The 14,592-nt window shown below is 39.2% G+C and overlaps 1 protein-coding gene across 2 annotated transcripts in view; it reads right to left on the reverse strand.

Annotated features, from left to right (window-relative positions):
• Window positions 1-14,592, reverse strand: part of MYOM2 (myomesin 2) — a 135,039-nt gene that overhangs the window by 93,727 nt on the left and 26,720 nt on the right. For both annotated transcript variants that reach the window (XM_075268413.1, XM_075268412.1), the window contains 2 exons: window positions 13,099-13,191; window positions 157-245 (listed from right to left, as the gene is read on the reverse strand). In XM_075268413.1, the coding sequence (XP_075124514.1) occupies window positions 157-245; window positions 13,099-13,191 (182 nt within the window). The remainder of the gene's footprint in view (window positions 1-156; window positions 246-13,098; window positions 13,192-14,592) is intronic.

Genomic DNA, 14,592 nt, shown 5'->3' on the forward strand with positions numbered 1-14,592 from the left:
CCATAATGTAAGAGAACTATCAGTTCAGTAAATACTGTCTATTGGTAAATCTGCCCAATTATTTATTTATGTTCTTGCTTGGAGTCTAAAGTAACGGATACAAGAACCTATGGGTCCAGATATGTTCTGAATTTTGAGCTTCAATCTTGCACTTACGTTTCACAACCACGGCAGAGTTGGTAGATGACTGTCCATGCACATTCCTTGCAACAGCCGTGTATGTGGCAGTGTCATTAATAGTAGATCTAAAGAGAACATTAAAATAACATTATTATTACAAAATACGCTATTTTAAGTTAATTCTTCACATTACTGAACATACAGCACCTCAGTGCCATCACACTTGCCAGCAATAAAAATACAATTTTCAGTTTGCCTAGTGGTCAAGCCTCAGTCTGTATCCTTACTAGCCATAACAAACAATATATAACAAACATTATTAGGGAAAAACACAGCAAATGTTTTATTACAAGGTTCTCTACAGAAAGAATAACTGTAATTCTTGAGCATACCACTTGGTGGCACTGCATGGAAGAGAATGCTGTCAATGTATTCCAAATTGGAAAGGAACAGAAGAAAGTTTACTAATAGAGTCAAAGCTTTGCTGTTTAACTAGCAACATATGTAAGCTACAGTGTTAGAATACACATCCATATATTGTGCTCTATATTATGAAAAAAGAAAAACATGCAAAAAGTGGAACAACTGAATGAAAAGTATTGCAGAGCAGAGTAATGTAATTTGAAAAAAATGTCTTCCATATATTGACAATAGCTTATATTGGAAAGTATATGAGAGCTTTACTGTGTTATTACAATAATGTTATGGATGTTTGGGTGCCCCATGGTGCCTCATCATTGCAATGAGATACATTGTATTGCCCCCCGGATTATAGTGAATACATCAAAGCCAATAAAATGAACGTTTATTCCATTCTGTGTTATAAAGAGGCAATTGATCATGGAACCAAGGGGCCAAAAATTCTCACCACACAGTCCCAAGCCTTACCATTTAGTGTCAATTGCATAAAAAGTGGCAAATAAGAAAATGAAGGACATGACAATATAAAGTTTAATAGCAGAGGAGATAAATGTTTACTTATTTTACACTGACAATGTGAAAAGGTAAGGTAAGGTAAGCTGCAATACCAGATAAAAACAGTGGTATGGTGCTTTTTCTGGAAGCATGTGTCCTGGTTTCAGGGGGATGCCCAACAGGAGAAAAAAAATCTATTTATTTATTTTTATTTATTTATTTCAAAAGAACTTAATATATTTTATTTGTCAAATGTGCTCGTATTGTCTTATTTTTCAATGTCCTTTCTTATAGTGCCAAGCCTCCACTTCTGCATTTTTTCCACCAAGAGCTGGAATCCCCCCCCCCCCCCCTCTGTGTGGGTGACATACTTACTTCGGAGGACTGGATGTCTCAGTACATTATCTGAGCCAGCTCTCCTCTGACTCTGCATCAGCTGTGATTGAGAAGAGAGCCAGCTTAGCTAATACACTGAGGCAGAGTCCACTGAAGACAGAGAGCTGCTTCAAAATTATGGGGTAGTGGAAGGTCCAGGACCAGGAGAGCAGGGTGGCAATAACATGATCCTTGCCGATTCAGTATAATAAGGTTTATTAGTAAGTTACATTTTCTTAGATTTAAATACAATGTATAGATATTTCATCCAGTGGACAGCCCCTTTAAGCCTCACAGATAGACTTATTCTTCCACATGAAATTCTCTTTTACCACAATACAAAGTCAGTTGATTAAAGTGAAATATGGGATCTCTGTGAAAGTCTGCAGACTGATCATTGGTGGTGGCTTTGCACAATATCTTCTGTTATCAGAACCCAACATATGAATCCAAACCCGCAGATAGATAGGTTGGGGTCATCTGTATCAAGTGTTTTCCTCTTGTGAATTAGTACCAAGCTATCACTGTTTTCCATTTCAATATGAAAATGAGCTCTTTGGAATAACAAAGATGTTGTAATTGCAACCCCCAATGCCCTCATTGCTCCAAATATGTAATGTGTATATTGACAAAAACAGTGATATTTTGGCTATGGAAGAAACAATTCACAAGGAGAAAACACTGTTATCCTAAGACCCCATGAAGCCAAATGCTTTTTCATCTTTTTCCTTCCCCTATCAAATCTATAATGAAAACACAAAATCACAATTCCACATCTATAATAAATATGCTGCATTTTTTACAATGTAGCTTTTCCGCAGCCCTCTCTGCAATATGTGTGTGAGAATAACTATAATTTTTGATGTTATTGTAAAGTGCAGCATTTTTTTTCTGATGTTTTTTCGCAATGTTGGGCCTTAGCCATAAGTAGGTGAGGGTCACTTGAATCAATCTGCGGGGCACGGCTGATAGTCTACGTTCTAGTGACAGACTCCCCTTAATGTCCTTCCTTTTTTCTTCTATTTGTTTTCTCTGTACTTGATACTGAGAAGTCTCGACCTCCATTAGTCTTTTTTTCTTTTATGCATAGTAATTTTTAATAGTATTAAAGATCTTCAATATGAATCCTTTTCCATATATACTATGTACTCTGCTGTGTTCTTTATACTTCATGTTTTACCATTTTTCAATAAAAATTACTAAAGTTCAGTTTTAAAGGAGCAAAGAGAGAAACTGATGGTGATGGGAACTGACGCTTGGACTGACATTTATACTTAAATGTGATGTTCTCATCTTGGCACCTTAAGTATTTTCCAAAGAGTGCCCAGTATATACAGATAGACAAATGTCACCAGAGAAGATCTCCCTAACACAGTACATTCAAGATGACAGCCAAGAAATTCCAAGCTGTTTTAGGTATCAACAGATCAATTTACAGCCAGCTCAGCAACATGGTATGAACAGCTGAGAATACTAGAGATGTACAGAGACGCTATCAACTGTGGGAGCAAGATGAAAAATGAACAAGTGCGTTTACCCTCAACATTCATTCATAATACTGGACTTCCTACTCTGACCTAGTCAATCTCTATAGTCAGGGGGAAACTGTGTAGTATGTAAATAAATAAATATATATATATATATATATATATATATATATATATATACAGTATATATGTTTATAATCAACCTAAACATTAAGCTTAACTTTATTACAGAGTATCACAGTACACAAGCCCATCTACAAAAAGTATCTATGATGGTAGACATGTATCACAATACAGAAAGTATGTGTACTTTATATTAACCTGTTAACAACCATGCACAATCAATGAACAGCCCCTGGTTCTGTGCTTTATACCACTCCATTGTGAATTTATAGCATACATTTACAAGGTAAGTCTATCTTTTTCCCCCAAATGTAAAGCACCATGGAATTAATGGTGCTATATAAATAAACAATAATAATAATAATAATAATAACTTCAGATTTCCCAGTCACAGAAGTATTGTGAAAAGTAATTACTATATAAAACATTTAATAGAAAAATATGAAAAAATAGTCAAATTAAAAAAAACTGAATTGTAGCCAACCTTAATCACGTAAATCAATATGAAAAGAAAAGTTAAAAAAGGCTACAAAAAAAGACTGACATCATGACTCTTGCATCTAAGCATCATGACTTTGGCACGCCCCGCATAAACGTTGAATCCCAATCATAGTCTCAGTGGTTCTCTGGGGTTGCTGACATCTTCCAGGAGGCTTGAGGAAGCCTGAAGAGCATGGGAACCCATTCCAGAAGCTGTGATAGAGCCCAGGAGAGGTGAGTATGACTATTTTTGTCATGTTTACATACCTTCCCCTTACCTTATTATACTTATGGAGTTTGAAAAGACCCAGAGTATGTAGTGGTTCATGGGTGGCAAACCTAAAAATTTTTAGATTTGGCCGAACTATAATTTTTGTAAAATTGGTAACAGACCCTGGCCATTATGAACTGGCTTGCTCTTTTCTATAGGTCATTAATTGAAGATATGCAGGGTTTGACACCTACAATCCACATTCATTGGCTGTTTGAAGTGGCAGCTGCTCTCCATGAGTGCTGCTTCTGCTTCATGGGTCATAAGGCCGGTTTGCATCTCAGCACCATTCAATTACGATTGTACAGAGCTGTGTTTGGTAAGTAGTAAAGAGCCTGCAGAACTCACTCATTGCAGTATCTTCAGACAGCTGATCAGTGGGAGTCCTGGTGATTGAACCTCTGCTGACCTTTAATTGATGACTTACGGTATCTTAAGGATAAATCATCAATAATGAAGACTGCAAAACGTCTTTAGGGATAGGTAATCGATAACTAGTTCTTGGACAACCTCTTTAAGAAACTGAAATCTCTGAACAATGCCAAGAATTCTGTTTATTCTGGAAATCAGATGTGGTTCAAGATCACAGGAAAACCAAAATTATATTCCTAATTGAAGTTATTATAGACCGGATCATTTTGACTGAATTTCTTCTTTGGGCCATATGCACATGGCCATAGTGGATTTTACTGATCCACCATCTGCATAAAACAAGTCCATATTACAGCAGTATGTCATCGGTAATCATCACATATTCACAAAAAGACTTGTATGATCCCCTACACTTGCATGAATCAGTAGGACCTGCTCCATATTTTGTAGATAGTTTCTACAGCTTGGACACAGATTAGTAAAAACTACAAATGTGTATATGGGACCAGAGACATAAATGTGTCTGCATATTATCTACAATTGTGGACCATAGATTGAAAGCAATGGATGTGTGCATGGGCCCTTAGGGTACAAAAATAATGTGTGCCTATGATTGAAGTTTTTACTAAATTTGCATGGTATGGACTATAAAATATTTATTTTCTAAGACCATATTTTATCTGGAAACAGCACCATGGTAGAGGCTTCCCTCCTGCAAGCCAATATACTGAGCAACTATTGAGGGCACTGAGGCACTGGGCTTCAGCAGCAGAGAGCACTGGCTATTACATCTGTACTGAAACTGCTTCTTTAAAATGTCAAGGGCACAGGAAAGAGGCGGACATACCCAGTGGCGTAACTAGGAATGGCGGGGCCCTGTGGCGAACTTTTGACATGGGGCCCCCCCGACACCGAAGATCTCGACCGAGTCCCTCCTACGCATTCCTGCGCGCTCTATTATGTCCCATAGTGGCCCCTGCACACAGTATTATGTCTCTTAGTGGCCCCTGCACACAGTATTATACCCAATAGTGGCCCCCTGCACACAGTATTATGTCCCTTAGTGGCCCCTACAGGACTAAATACTGTCACCGCTGACCGCTATACCAGGACAAATTGTGGATAAAAAAAAAATCTGGTCCTGTGCATTACAATTTAGTAACTCCATGTGCCTCATATTAATAGCAGTTAACCCCATCATCTCCCTCACATTAAGCCTTGTGTACCTCACATAAGAGTTACTGATATGTGAGAGACATGGAGGTAATAATAAAGTATCTTCATTACTATTACCCCCAAATGTCTCACATATCAGTAACTCTTATGGTGAGGCAAACAGGGGTTAATGTGAGGGAGATGATGGGGTTAACTGCTATTACTATGAGGCACATGGAGTTACTAAAACACAAGTAATCCCCCCAAATGCCTGATAGTAATAAGTATAGTAACCCCAATACGTACCTGTGTATCTTCAGTTTCATTTTCCTGGAGCAGCTTCTTCCTCTTCTCTTCTGTGCAGGACGGCAGGGATAAGCCCCGCCTCCTCCTCTCATTGGTGGGCAGAGGACAGCAGAGAAAGGGAGGGGGGGAGGAGAGAGGGGGAACGTTCTGCAGCGCTGACAGGAGCCAGACCTGCAGCTCCTGTGTCTCAGCCGTTGCTGCAGCTTCGGGGCCCCCTGTTGGTGGAAAGTATTCCACCAAAGGGGACCCCGATCATTATACTCGGGGGTCCGAAAAGACCTCCGAGCATAATGACAGCAGCAGTAGCAGCTGTCACCGGGCCCCTAATGTCCCGGGCCCTGTGGCAGCTGCTACCGCTGCTATGGTGGTAGTTACGCCACTGGACATACCATTGGTTTAACCTGTGCACCTGCAGATGGGTTCAGTAGGTCCAGTAGGTCAGGAAGCCCTATAACATTAACAATAGCTTTCTAATGTCTATTACATTGTGGGTAAATGTCTAAGCTAATGCACTCTATAGCTAATAATTACTGATAGATTGCTAGAATTACATAAAGGTGGCGATCTCTGCTGAAATATCAGAAAACAAGCGACCACTAACTTTTCCTGCACAGGGTCCCACCTCTGTCTGTGTCCGCCCCTGCCCCACAATGACTCTGCATCTCTGCATCCCACATTATACTAGAGATAATCCTACTGGAAATGCCTCCTGCTTACTTTTTAAGAAGCCCTGGAAATGCTATTGTAAACTTTTAAACTATCTTATTGCGCAATGGTGTTAACCTCAAGTACTCCCTTTTGGTAAGAGAACACTTCCATGCATGACCTCATTGTGCTTTCAAGACATAGTCCTAGAAAGCAGCTGTAGAACTGCAGCAGAATTTTTATAGAATTAGGAAGCTTGCATACCGCTCTCAGCTGGCGGTATTTTACCAGGGGATTGACCTTGAACATTACGGGTGTATCGTCTCATAGGTTTGCGTTCTAATTTTTTCAGCTTAAGGCCTTGAGAACTGAATAGCACTATTTTGATAGCATCTGTACAAATAAATCATATAGAGAAAAAATGGAAAAAAATCTTTAAGACATATCAAACTTTCAGGTGTTTTTCAAGGATAGGCTGCCATGTGCGTATGTCAGTAACACTTTTTCTGGCTATTATGTTTCTTGTTTTCTGCATTTATAGCAGCTTTCCTGTTTGTAAGCTTTCTCTTTAATTCTCAGTTGTCCCTTAGCTGGTACATGGAGACTAGCTGCTATGGCACATACATGACTGTGTTCTCTAACTCTCTTACACTTATTCAGAGGCATCATGCACATCATTATAAATACGTAACAAACAGTAATGATAGGTATAAAACATGTGAGGTGAGATATAAAACGTCCTATTAGTTGCAGCACCTCATCTGAGTATTTGCTACTCTCTCTCACTGCTTGCCTTCTCTTTCCTAACAACTTCCCCTTTCTATAGATTTCTATGAGTAGCTGTAATTTAAAAATTGTGTGAGCTGAAAGTCTGTCTTGGGAGACCAAAACAGATTCAGCAGAGATTTCAGTGTTATAAAATAAAATGCATGATTTTAAGACTTGTACCATTACATGATATATAACCAATGCGTCAATGGTGCCTGCAGGTATATGATATAGTATATTTCCTGTGCCTGCAACAATTCAATGTATAATGCCCCTAGGACTCTGTTCATAGTAGCATCATTATAAGGCTAGGGCCAGATGGCATAAATGCCACAATAAATAATAATAATAATAATAATAATGATTTGCCTACAGCGGAAACGCCGTAGAAAAAATTGCAGCGTTTTACAGTCAGAGCAAAGTGAATCCCATGCCCACTTTGTGATAAAAACCGCACTGAGGATGGGCCACTATCTCCAAAACCAGCATGGTTTTTGGAAATTGCAGCATGTCAATTATACCTATCTAAATGCCAGCGGCCTCACCATAGGTATAAATGGAACAGAAAGTCCACAATAGAGACCTCTGTGAATTTTCTGTCTAAAGCGCTATGGGAAGAACCGTGATTCTTTGCTGTCGCAGTTTTTCCCGCAGCGCTTTTTTGCCGCAGGACGCCACATGGGGCTTATTCTTATGGATTCTAATGTCTTGACAAAATTATATTGTCTTATAGTGATGGTTTCTGTGGTTTTTTTTCCAAGCAAAATTGTGTGTCATGCTTCCTTTTTCCAAAGAAGGCAACTGAACATAATGAAATGGAACCTGTCAGTATGAACATATCCTAGTACTGACAAGAAATCTACTTCCAAAATGAATGTAATGTCAAAAGAGTCTTTAAATGCCTTGATGTAAGTAAGAGCTAATTCTATCCAGGACACATATATTAGTACTTCTAAGACAGCCAAACTAGCCATTGAAGAAAATTGATGGTCTTAGTGAGTTCATTTACTGAATGGCCTTCACACCCCCAGTCAGGGACTGATCACACACAGTAAGTAAAGGAGAGTAATTCTGTGTACTATCTGGAGGGAAAGGGATTACTAGACCGGTCGGTGATGCTTTAACAAGAATGATGCACTAGAGCCAGTCAGAGAGAAAATGTGCTATTTCCACATCCATTCTGCTCTTCCTGATGGCTCGGTTTGGATGTTCACTGGATGCAATTACATTAACTCATTCAGGGTTGTGTTTCCAAACCAGGGATACTTGGAACACAGAAATGCTCACAAGAGAAGAGCTACAGAAAAATCTATTACTTTTGTAGTAGGTGACAAGTCTGTCGGGGATACATCACTCTAAAAAGATTTGGAATGACTGAATTAGAGATTTTAAAGGTGACCTTCGTTAAGCAGAATTGCCCCGGTAGCAAATTCTTCTTAAACTGCAAGTTCACCTTTAATACATTTTCATTATATATTCTAATCCATTCCCATACATACTTCTATTATTGCAATCACTTCCTGTAAAGTATATCTGAATTTAGCTCCATGTGCCTATTGAACAAATATAGCAAATGCAACTATTATAATTGTGCCTGACATACGCTGGGGAATAAGTCATTTTACTAACTGTACTTATGGTTCTCAATCACCTCTGCCAAAGACTTAGTAAAAGATAAACTAATAATGTCTGTAGCTGGCATTGTCAAAAGAATTCACATTGACAGCAGTGGTGTAAAATTAGAATATACTTAGAGGAAAAACATCTTATAGTCTCTTTATAAAGATGTTGTAAAGACTGAATCAGTAGACTCAAAAGTATTATGGGATTATACTGCACTTATCCATCCATACATTATATACATATTATAGAAGGCTTTGACAGATAACAAGGATAATGTAAATGCTGTTTTAAGCCTATATTCACATGACCAAAAATAGCCATGAAAAATGGATATTTTTCATGGCCATCTTGCACCTGAAGGGTACTCAGTTCCTCCATACATTTGAGTGTATGGAGGGATCCTTGGAAGCGGACAAAAATAAAACATGACCTATATTCTGTCGGCTTGTTACGACGGACCATCAAAATAATGGTCATGGGGATAGCCACATTCACTGTCATTGAATTTAATTCCGCCATCCATTAAAAACAGCCGTTATTCATAGTCGTGTGAATATAGCTTCATCCAAGCAAAAATACCAAATGATAATAAACACCCCTTTATTGGCCCCTGCACTCAACCTTGTCAACTCAGCTTGAGTATAAAAAAAGGAAATGGGGATCTGCAGGAGAATAAAGTCATGTAATATGAACAGAGCCTGAGCCTGAGATGCCAACTTCCTACAGGAAAGATCAAAATCTAGTGCTCTCAGATGCTTCTTTGTTCCTGGCCACATCAGTCTCTACTTTACATGCACCACTTGAACCTTTTTTACATGGAAAAAAAACATTCTTGTCTTATGATATCATATCAGGTGTGTTAATGTCCTGTATATGTAGTTTTGTGCTTGTACTATGACTTGCATTGGAATACTCTTAGCACCAGTGAATGCCCAATGTGTGACTTTCCACTTGATCTGATTACAAGAAGGACCAATTGATATAATAATAATACCTTTTGTCTGGTCTTTGTTCCCATTCCCTTGACTGTTTCCAAGGCACAGTCATTATTAAATTCCATCCACTCTGATCACATCCTTTATAGTAACCACATGTAATATTTTGTGTCCAAACAATTGGTATAGATAGCTAAGATTATGCATGTAGGCTTATACATTGCTTTTCACTTATGTTTCCTATAAAGGGCTGCTTTACCTGAACAGAACACCCATTTATTTCCTTATAGAGAAACAAAGCAGCACTTACACTACAGCTTACACTTACAGGAAAATAAACATTGCTCCACTTAAAGTTCCAGAGATATTGTGAGTGGTGACTTAGATTGGCTCCCCTACTATTTCTTCTGGAGGAATCTCTGCACATCCATCCAGTGATACTATCACTGGAGGACACACATGCCACAGATACTCTGTCTGCAGTCAGATCTAAGTACGATTCAGTGATATACTATGTCTTTCTCAGTGCATTCATGTATGTGCAGTAGCACAAAGTTGCTGAAAGAGAATGAAGACTTATTGTTGATGTGGTTGTAACGTGAAGACAACAGGGAGGAGGACGATTGTGAAAGACCTAAGTGACAGCTGAAGATGGGCCAGTGAAGGAGAGGCACATGCAAGGCATTATGGGACTTGTTATAAATAACTTCTCTAGTGCCATTATATGTGCCCCTGTGAATCCCTCCCTGAAAAAGGAAGAAGAAACCAAGAAATTGCAAAATTTATACATTTTACAGGTTGAAAATAATTCATGTTAACTAGAGATGAGCGAGTAGTATCCGATCGAATACCTCGCCGCCATAAGTATGCGTGTAAGCAGCCGAACACCTAGGAGTTAAGCACATTGAATATTCAGTGTGTGTAACCCCTTGGTGTTCGGCCGCTTACACGCATACCTATGGCGGCGAGGTGTTCGATCGAATACTACTCGCTCATCTCTAATGTTAACGTATACATTTTTCAGAACTTTTGGCAACAAAATATGTGGCGAGACAACACCCATTACTTCACATTATTAATACAAAACCCTCTTTAAAAAAATCACTTTTTTATTGCAGATTTTAAATATATTATTCAAGTAAATATAGCTGACCCATACTCCGGTGCCTTATGTACATTTTAACCCTTTCGCAATCTAAGACATTTTCGCCTTAAACCAGTAACATTTTATCCCTCTTAGTATTCCAGCTGTAGTTCTACAAGATCTTATATATGGTGTGTACATAAAACTTTTTGATCAGATTTATTTCTGTTTTTGAGAGGTGAGATGAACATAAATCAATTTTGGTGTCTGATTTTTTTAAGGTTTATGGCATTTATCATTAACAATAAATAATGTACTAATTTCGTCTTATGGGTTGTTACGAATGTGGTGATACTCATTGCGTGGGTTTGGTTTTTTTTTTCATAACAAGGACAAAAAGTCTCTTTTTACTTTGTTTATGTACAACTCATGGTAAAGTCTCATGGTTTTCAATACCATTGCAATGCCGATGACACCCAAATATACATCTCTGGACCAGACATTACCTCCCTGCTGGCCAGAGTTCCAGATTGTTTAGCAGCTGTGTCCTCCTTCCTCTCCTCCAGCTTTTTCAAACTCAACATGGAGAGTTCATAATCTTCACCCCTCCACGTATGGCCCCTCCTCCTGACCCATCTATCAAAGTTAATGGAACCACAATTACCCCTGTCCCTTGGGCTCGATGCCTTGGGGTAACCCTGGACTCCGACCTATCCTTCAAGTCACACGTTCATACTCTCAACACTTCCTGCCGCCTCCAACTCAAGATCATCCACCGAATCAACTCCTTCCTCACCCCTGAAACCACTAAGATGCTCGTCCAGGCCCTCATAATCTCCCACCTAGACTACTGCAACACCCTTCGCCATGGACTCCCAGCAAACACCCTCGCCCCCCTCTAGTCCACCTTAAATTGTGCTGCTCATTTAATTCACCTCACCCCCTGATCTTCATCAGCTGCTCCCCTCTGCCAGTCCCTCCACTGGCTACCTATAGCCCAGCGAATTGAATTCAAGCTACTAACGTTAACATACAAAGCCATCCACAACCTTTCCCCTCCATATATCTCTGAACTAATCTCCCGCTACCTGCCCACACGTAACCTCAGATCCTCAAACGACCTCCTACTCCGCTCTGCTCTCATCTGCTCTTCACACAAGATTACTCCCGTGCATCCCCTATACTCTGGATCTCCTTATCAAGACACATAAGACTGACCCCCCACAATCACAGGATTCAAGAAGGCCCTGAAGACTCACCTATTCAGGAAGGCCTACAACCTCCAATAACACTATCACCGCACTGCCATCTGAACAGTTTTCCCCCCTCTCTTTCTGTCTCTACCCCCTTACCCCATAGATTGTAAGCCCTCGCGGACAGGGCCCTCTACCCCACCGTGCCAGTCGGTCATTGTTAGCATTATATCTACCTGTATATTCTGTGTATTGTATGTAAACCCCCAAATGGAAAGCACCATGGAATTAATGGTTCTATATAAATAAACAACAAATAATAATAATAATAATAATAATAATAATAAAACCAACAACACTTTTGGTGGTCAGCATTGACTGCATTATCTAAGGGGTTAAACAGCAAGTATGCTTTCTGATTGATAAGGGGTGGGGGGTAATATCATGAACAAATGTTAATGGTACCCCCTCCCCTGGGGTTATCTGAAATGACAGAGACAGGAGAATAATAAAATAATTTTCTCCTCCCTGCATGTGTTCTTCACACTGGTTAAAATGAATGAGGCTGCAAGTATATGCCTGACCGCTTTAACCAGTGATATTTCAAGATCTAGTTGGGCTAGAGACATGATCTTAGTCTTATTTTAAAGCCAAGATTGCAGCTCAGGAATCAGCCCAGGAATCAGGAAAACTGGGACAGAAATTCCTGTCGAAGCCACTCTGCGTATGAAGCACCAGTGCACCTGTGTGACCGATGCTTTATTCATTGCTACGTATAAGGCTGCCAGAGATTGCATTTCTTTATTCTTCTGATTACTGGGGGAATCAAGAGATGAACCCCCAGCGATCTGACACTTATCCCCTATGCTGTGTATCTTATTTAAGTGTCTTTAATGGCACAACAACTGTAAGAGAGAAGAAGAGAAACTTATTTGTTTCCTCTGCTACTTGGAATAACTAGATTTTTTTAGACATAGAGGCAACAAAGGGTGAATTTTCATTGCATATATTTACAGATGGAGCATTATATCAGGAATATAACATGTGCACCAAGTTCTATGCATAATATTTATCTATATAAAAGCGTCTCAGTTTGAAGCAGAAGTCTCCTCATCTCACTACCAAACAAGGTCTAATTTGTAAAGGAAGATCACTTCCTCTCTCTGTAGGTTTCCTTCAAGTACAATAGCAGTCATGCGATAATAATAACATACACCATATTGTATTACTGACAAACATTATTTACCTGTATATTTCCAGGCTATTTACTCCATATTTGCTTTCAATTCTGTACTTTCCTGGTTCACTTGCTGGGCTAATCAAAGTTTCATTCTTATACCTAATGGAAAGAGTAGATTCATTTCAGTAAAGTCAATTGTATCATAATCACAGCCAAGTTAATTTTACACGGTCTCAGGGTGCATTGACATTGCTTGCCATATAGTAAGCTGTTTTTGTATTTCATGGCAACAAACAATTTAATTATAGATAATAGCTGGTTCGCAAGACGCGCTGTCACCTTTTAATGCTTATTGAAATTAAATGTAAAGATAACGCTATGTATGTGTCCAAGGCTTCCAATAGGGCAAAAACAAATTAAATGGAAAATTAATTCAGAAAATGAATATTCAATTTATGGTACTTATCAAGCATTTTTATTATCATAGTGGTATATCGCAAGGAAGGGGTTAGCTGCAGCAGGAAAACAAAATTTATGACTAAAGAGCTTGAGATAGAGCCCATAAAAAAAAAAAATCAATAGGCTCAAAGTAGTAATCCCCCTCAGTTGTTACTACTGTAGGGTAAGTGCACATCAGAGATGAGGACCCCCTCTGTAGGCCAGGCTGGAATGCTAACACAGTTGTCCATTCACTGAAATAGTCAGTATACCATACCACACTGTTTGGCTGGTTGCATTTAATTTTCAATTAAAGATAAGAATAAAAGTGGTCCTGCAAATTAGGCCGTATGACGGTCATATGAAATCTAATGTGTATGACCAGCTTAGGCGGCATCACCATTTTTTATGTATATTTTGTTATACATTAATGTATGTTTAAAAAAAATATATATATATATATATATATATATATATATATATATATATATATATATATATATATATACACTCACCGGCCACTTTATTAGGTACACCATGCTAGTAACGGGTTGGACCCCCTTTTGCCTTCAGAACTGCCTCAATTCTTCGTGGCATAGATTCAACAAGGTGCTGGAAGCATTCCTCAGAGATTTTGGTCCATATTGACATGATGGCATCACACAGTTGCCGCAGATTTGTCGGCTGCACATCTATGATGCGAATCTCCCGTTCCACCACATCCCAAAGATGCTCTATTGGATTGAGATCTGGCGACTGTGGAGGCCATTGGAGTACAGTGAACTCATTGTCATGTTCAAGAAACCAGTCTGAGATGATTCCAGCTTTATGACATGGCGCATTATCCTGCTGAAAGTAGCCATCAGATGTTGGGTACATTGTGGTCATAAAGGGATGGACATGGTCAGCAACAATACTCAGGTAGGCTTTGGCGTTGCAACGATGCTCAATTGGTACCAAGGGGCCCAAAGAGTGCCAAGAAAATATTCCCCACACCATGACACCACCACCACCAGCCTGAACCGTTGATACAAGGCAGGATGGATCCATGCTTTCATGTTGTTGACGCCAAATTCTGACCCTACCATCCGAATGTCGCAGCAGAAATCGAGACTCATCAGA

This window comes from Leptodactylus fuscus, chromosome 3, assembly GCF_031893055.1.
Source record: "Leptodactylus fuscus isolate aLepFus1 chromosome 3, aLepFus1.hap2, whole genome shotgun sequence".
Classification (NCBI taxonomy): Eukaryota; Metazoa; Chordata; class Amphibia; order Anura; family Leptodactylidae; genus Leptodactylus; species Leptodactylus fuscus.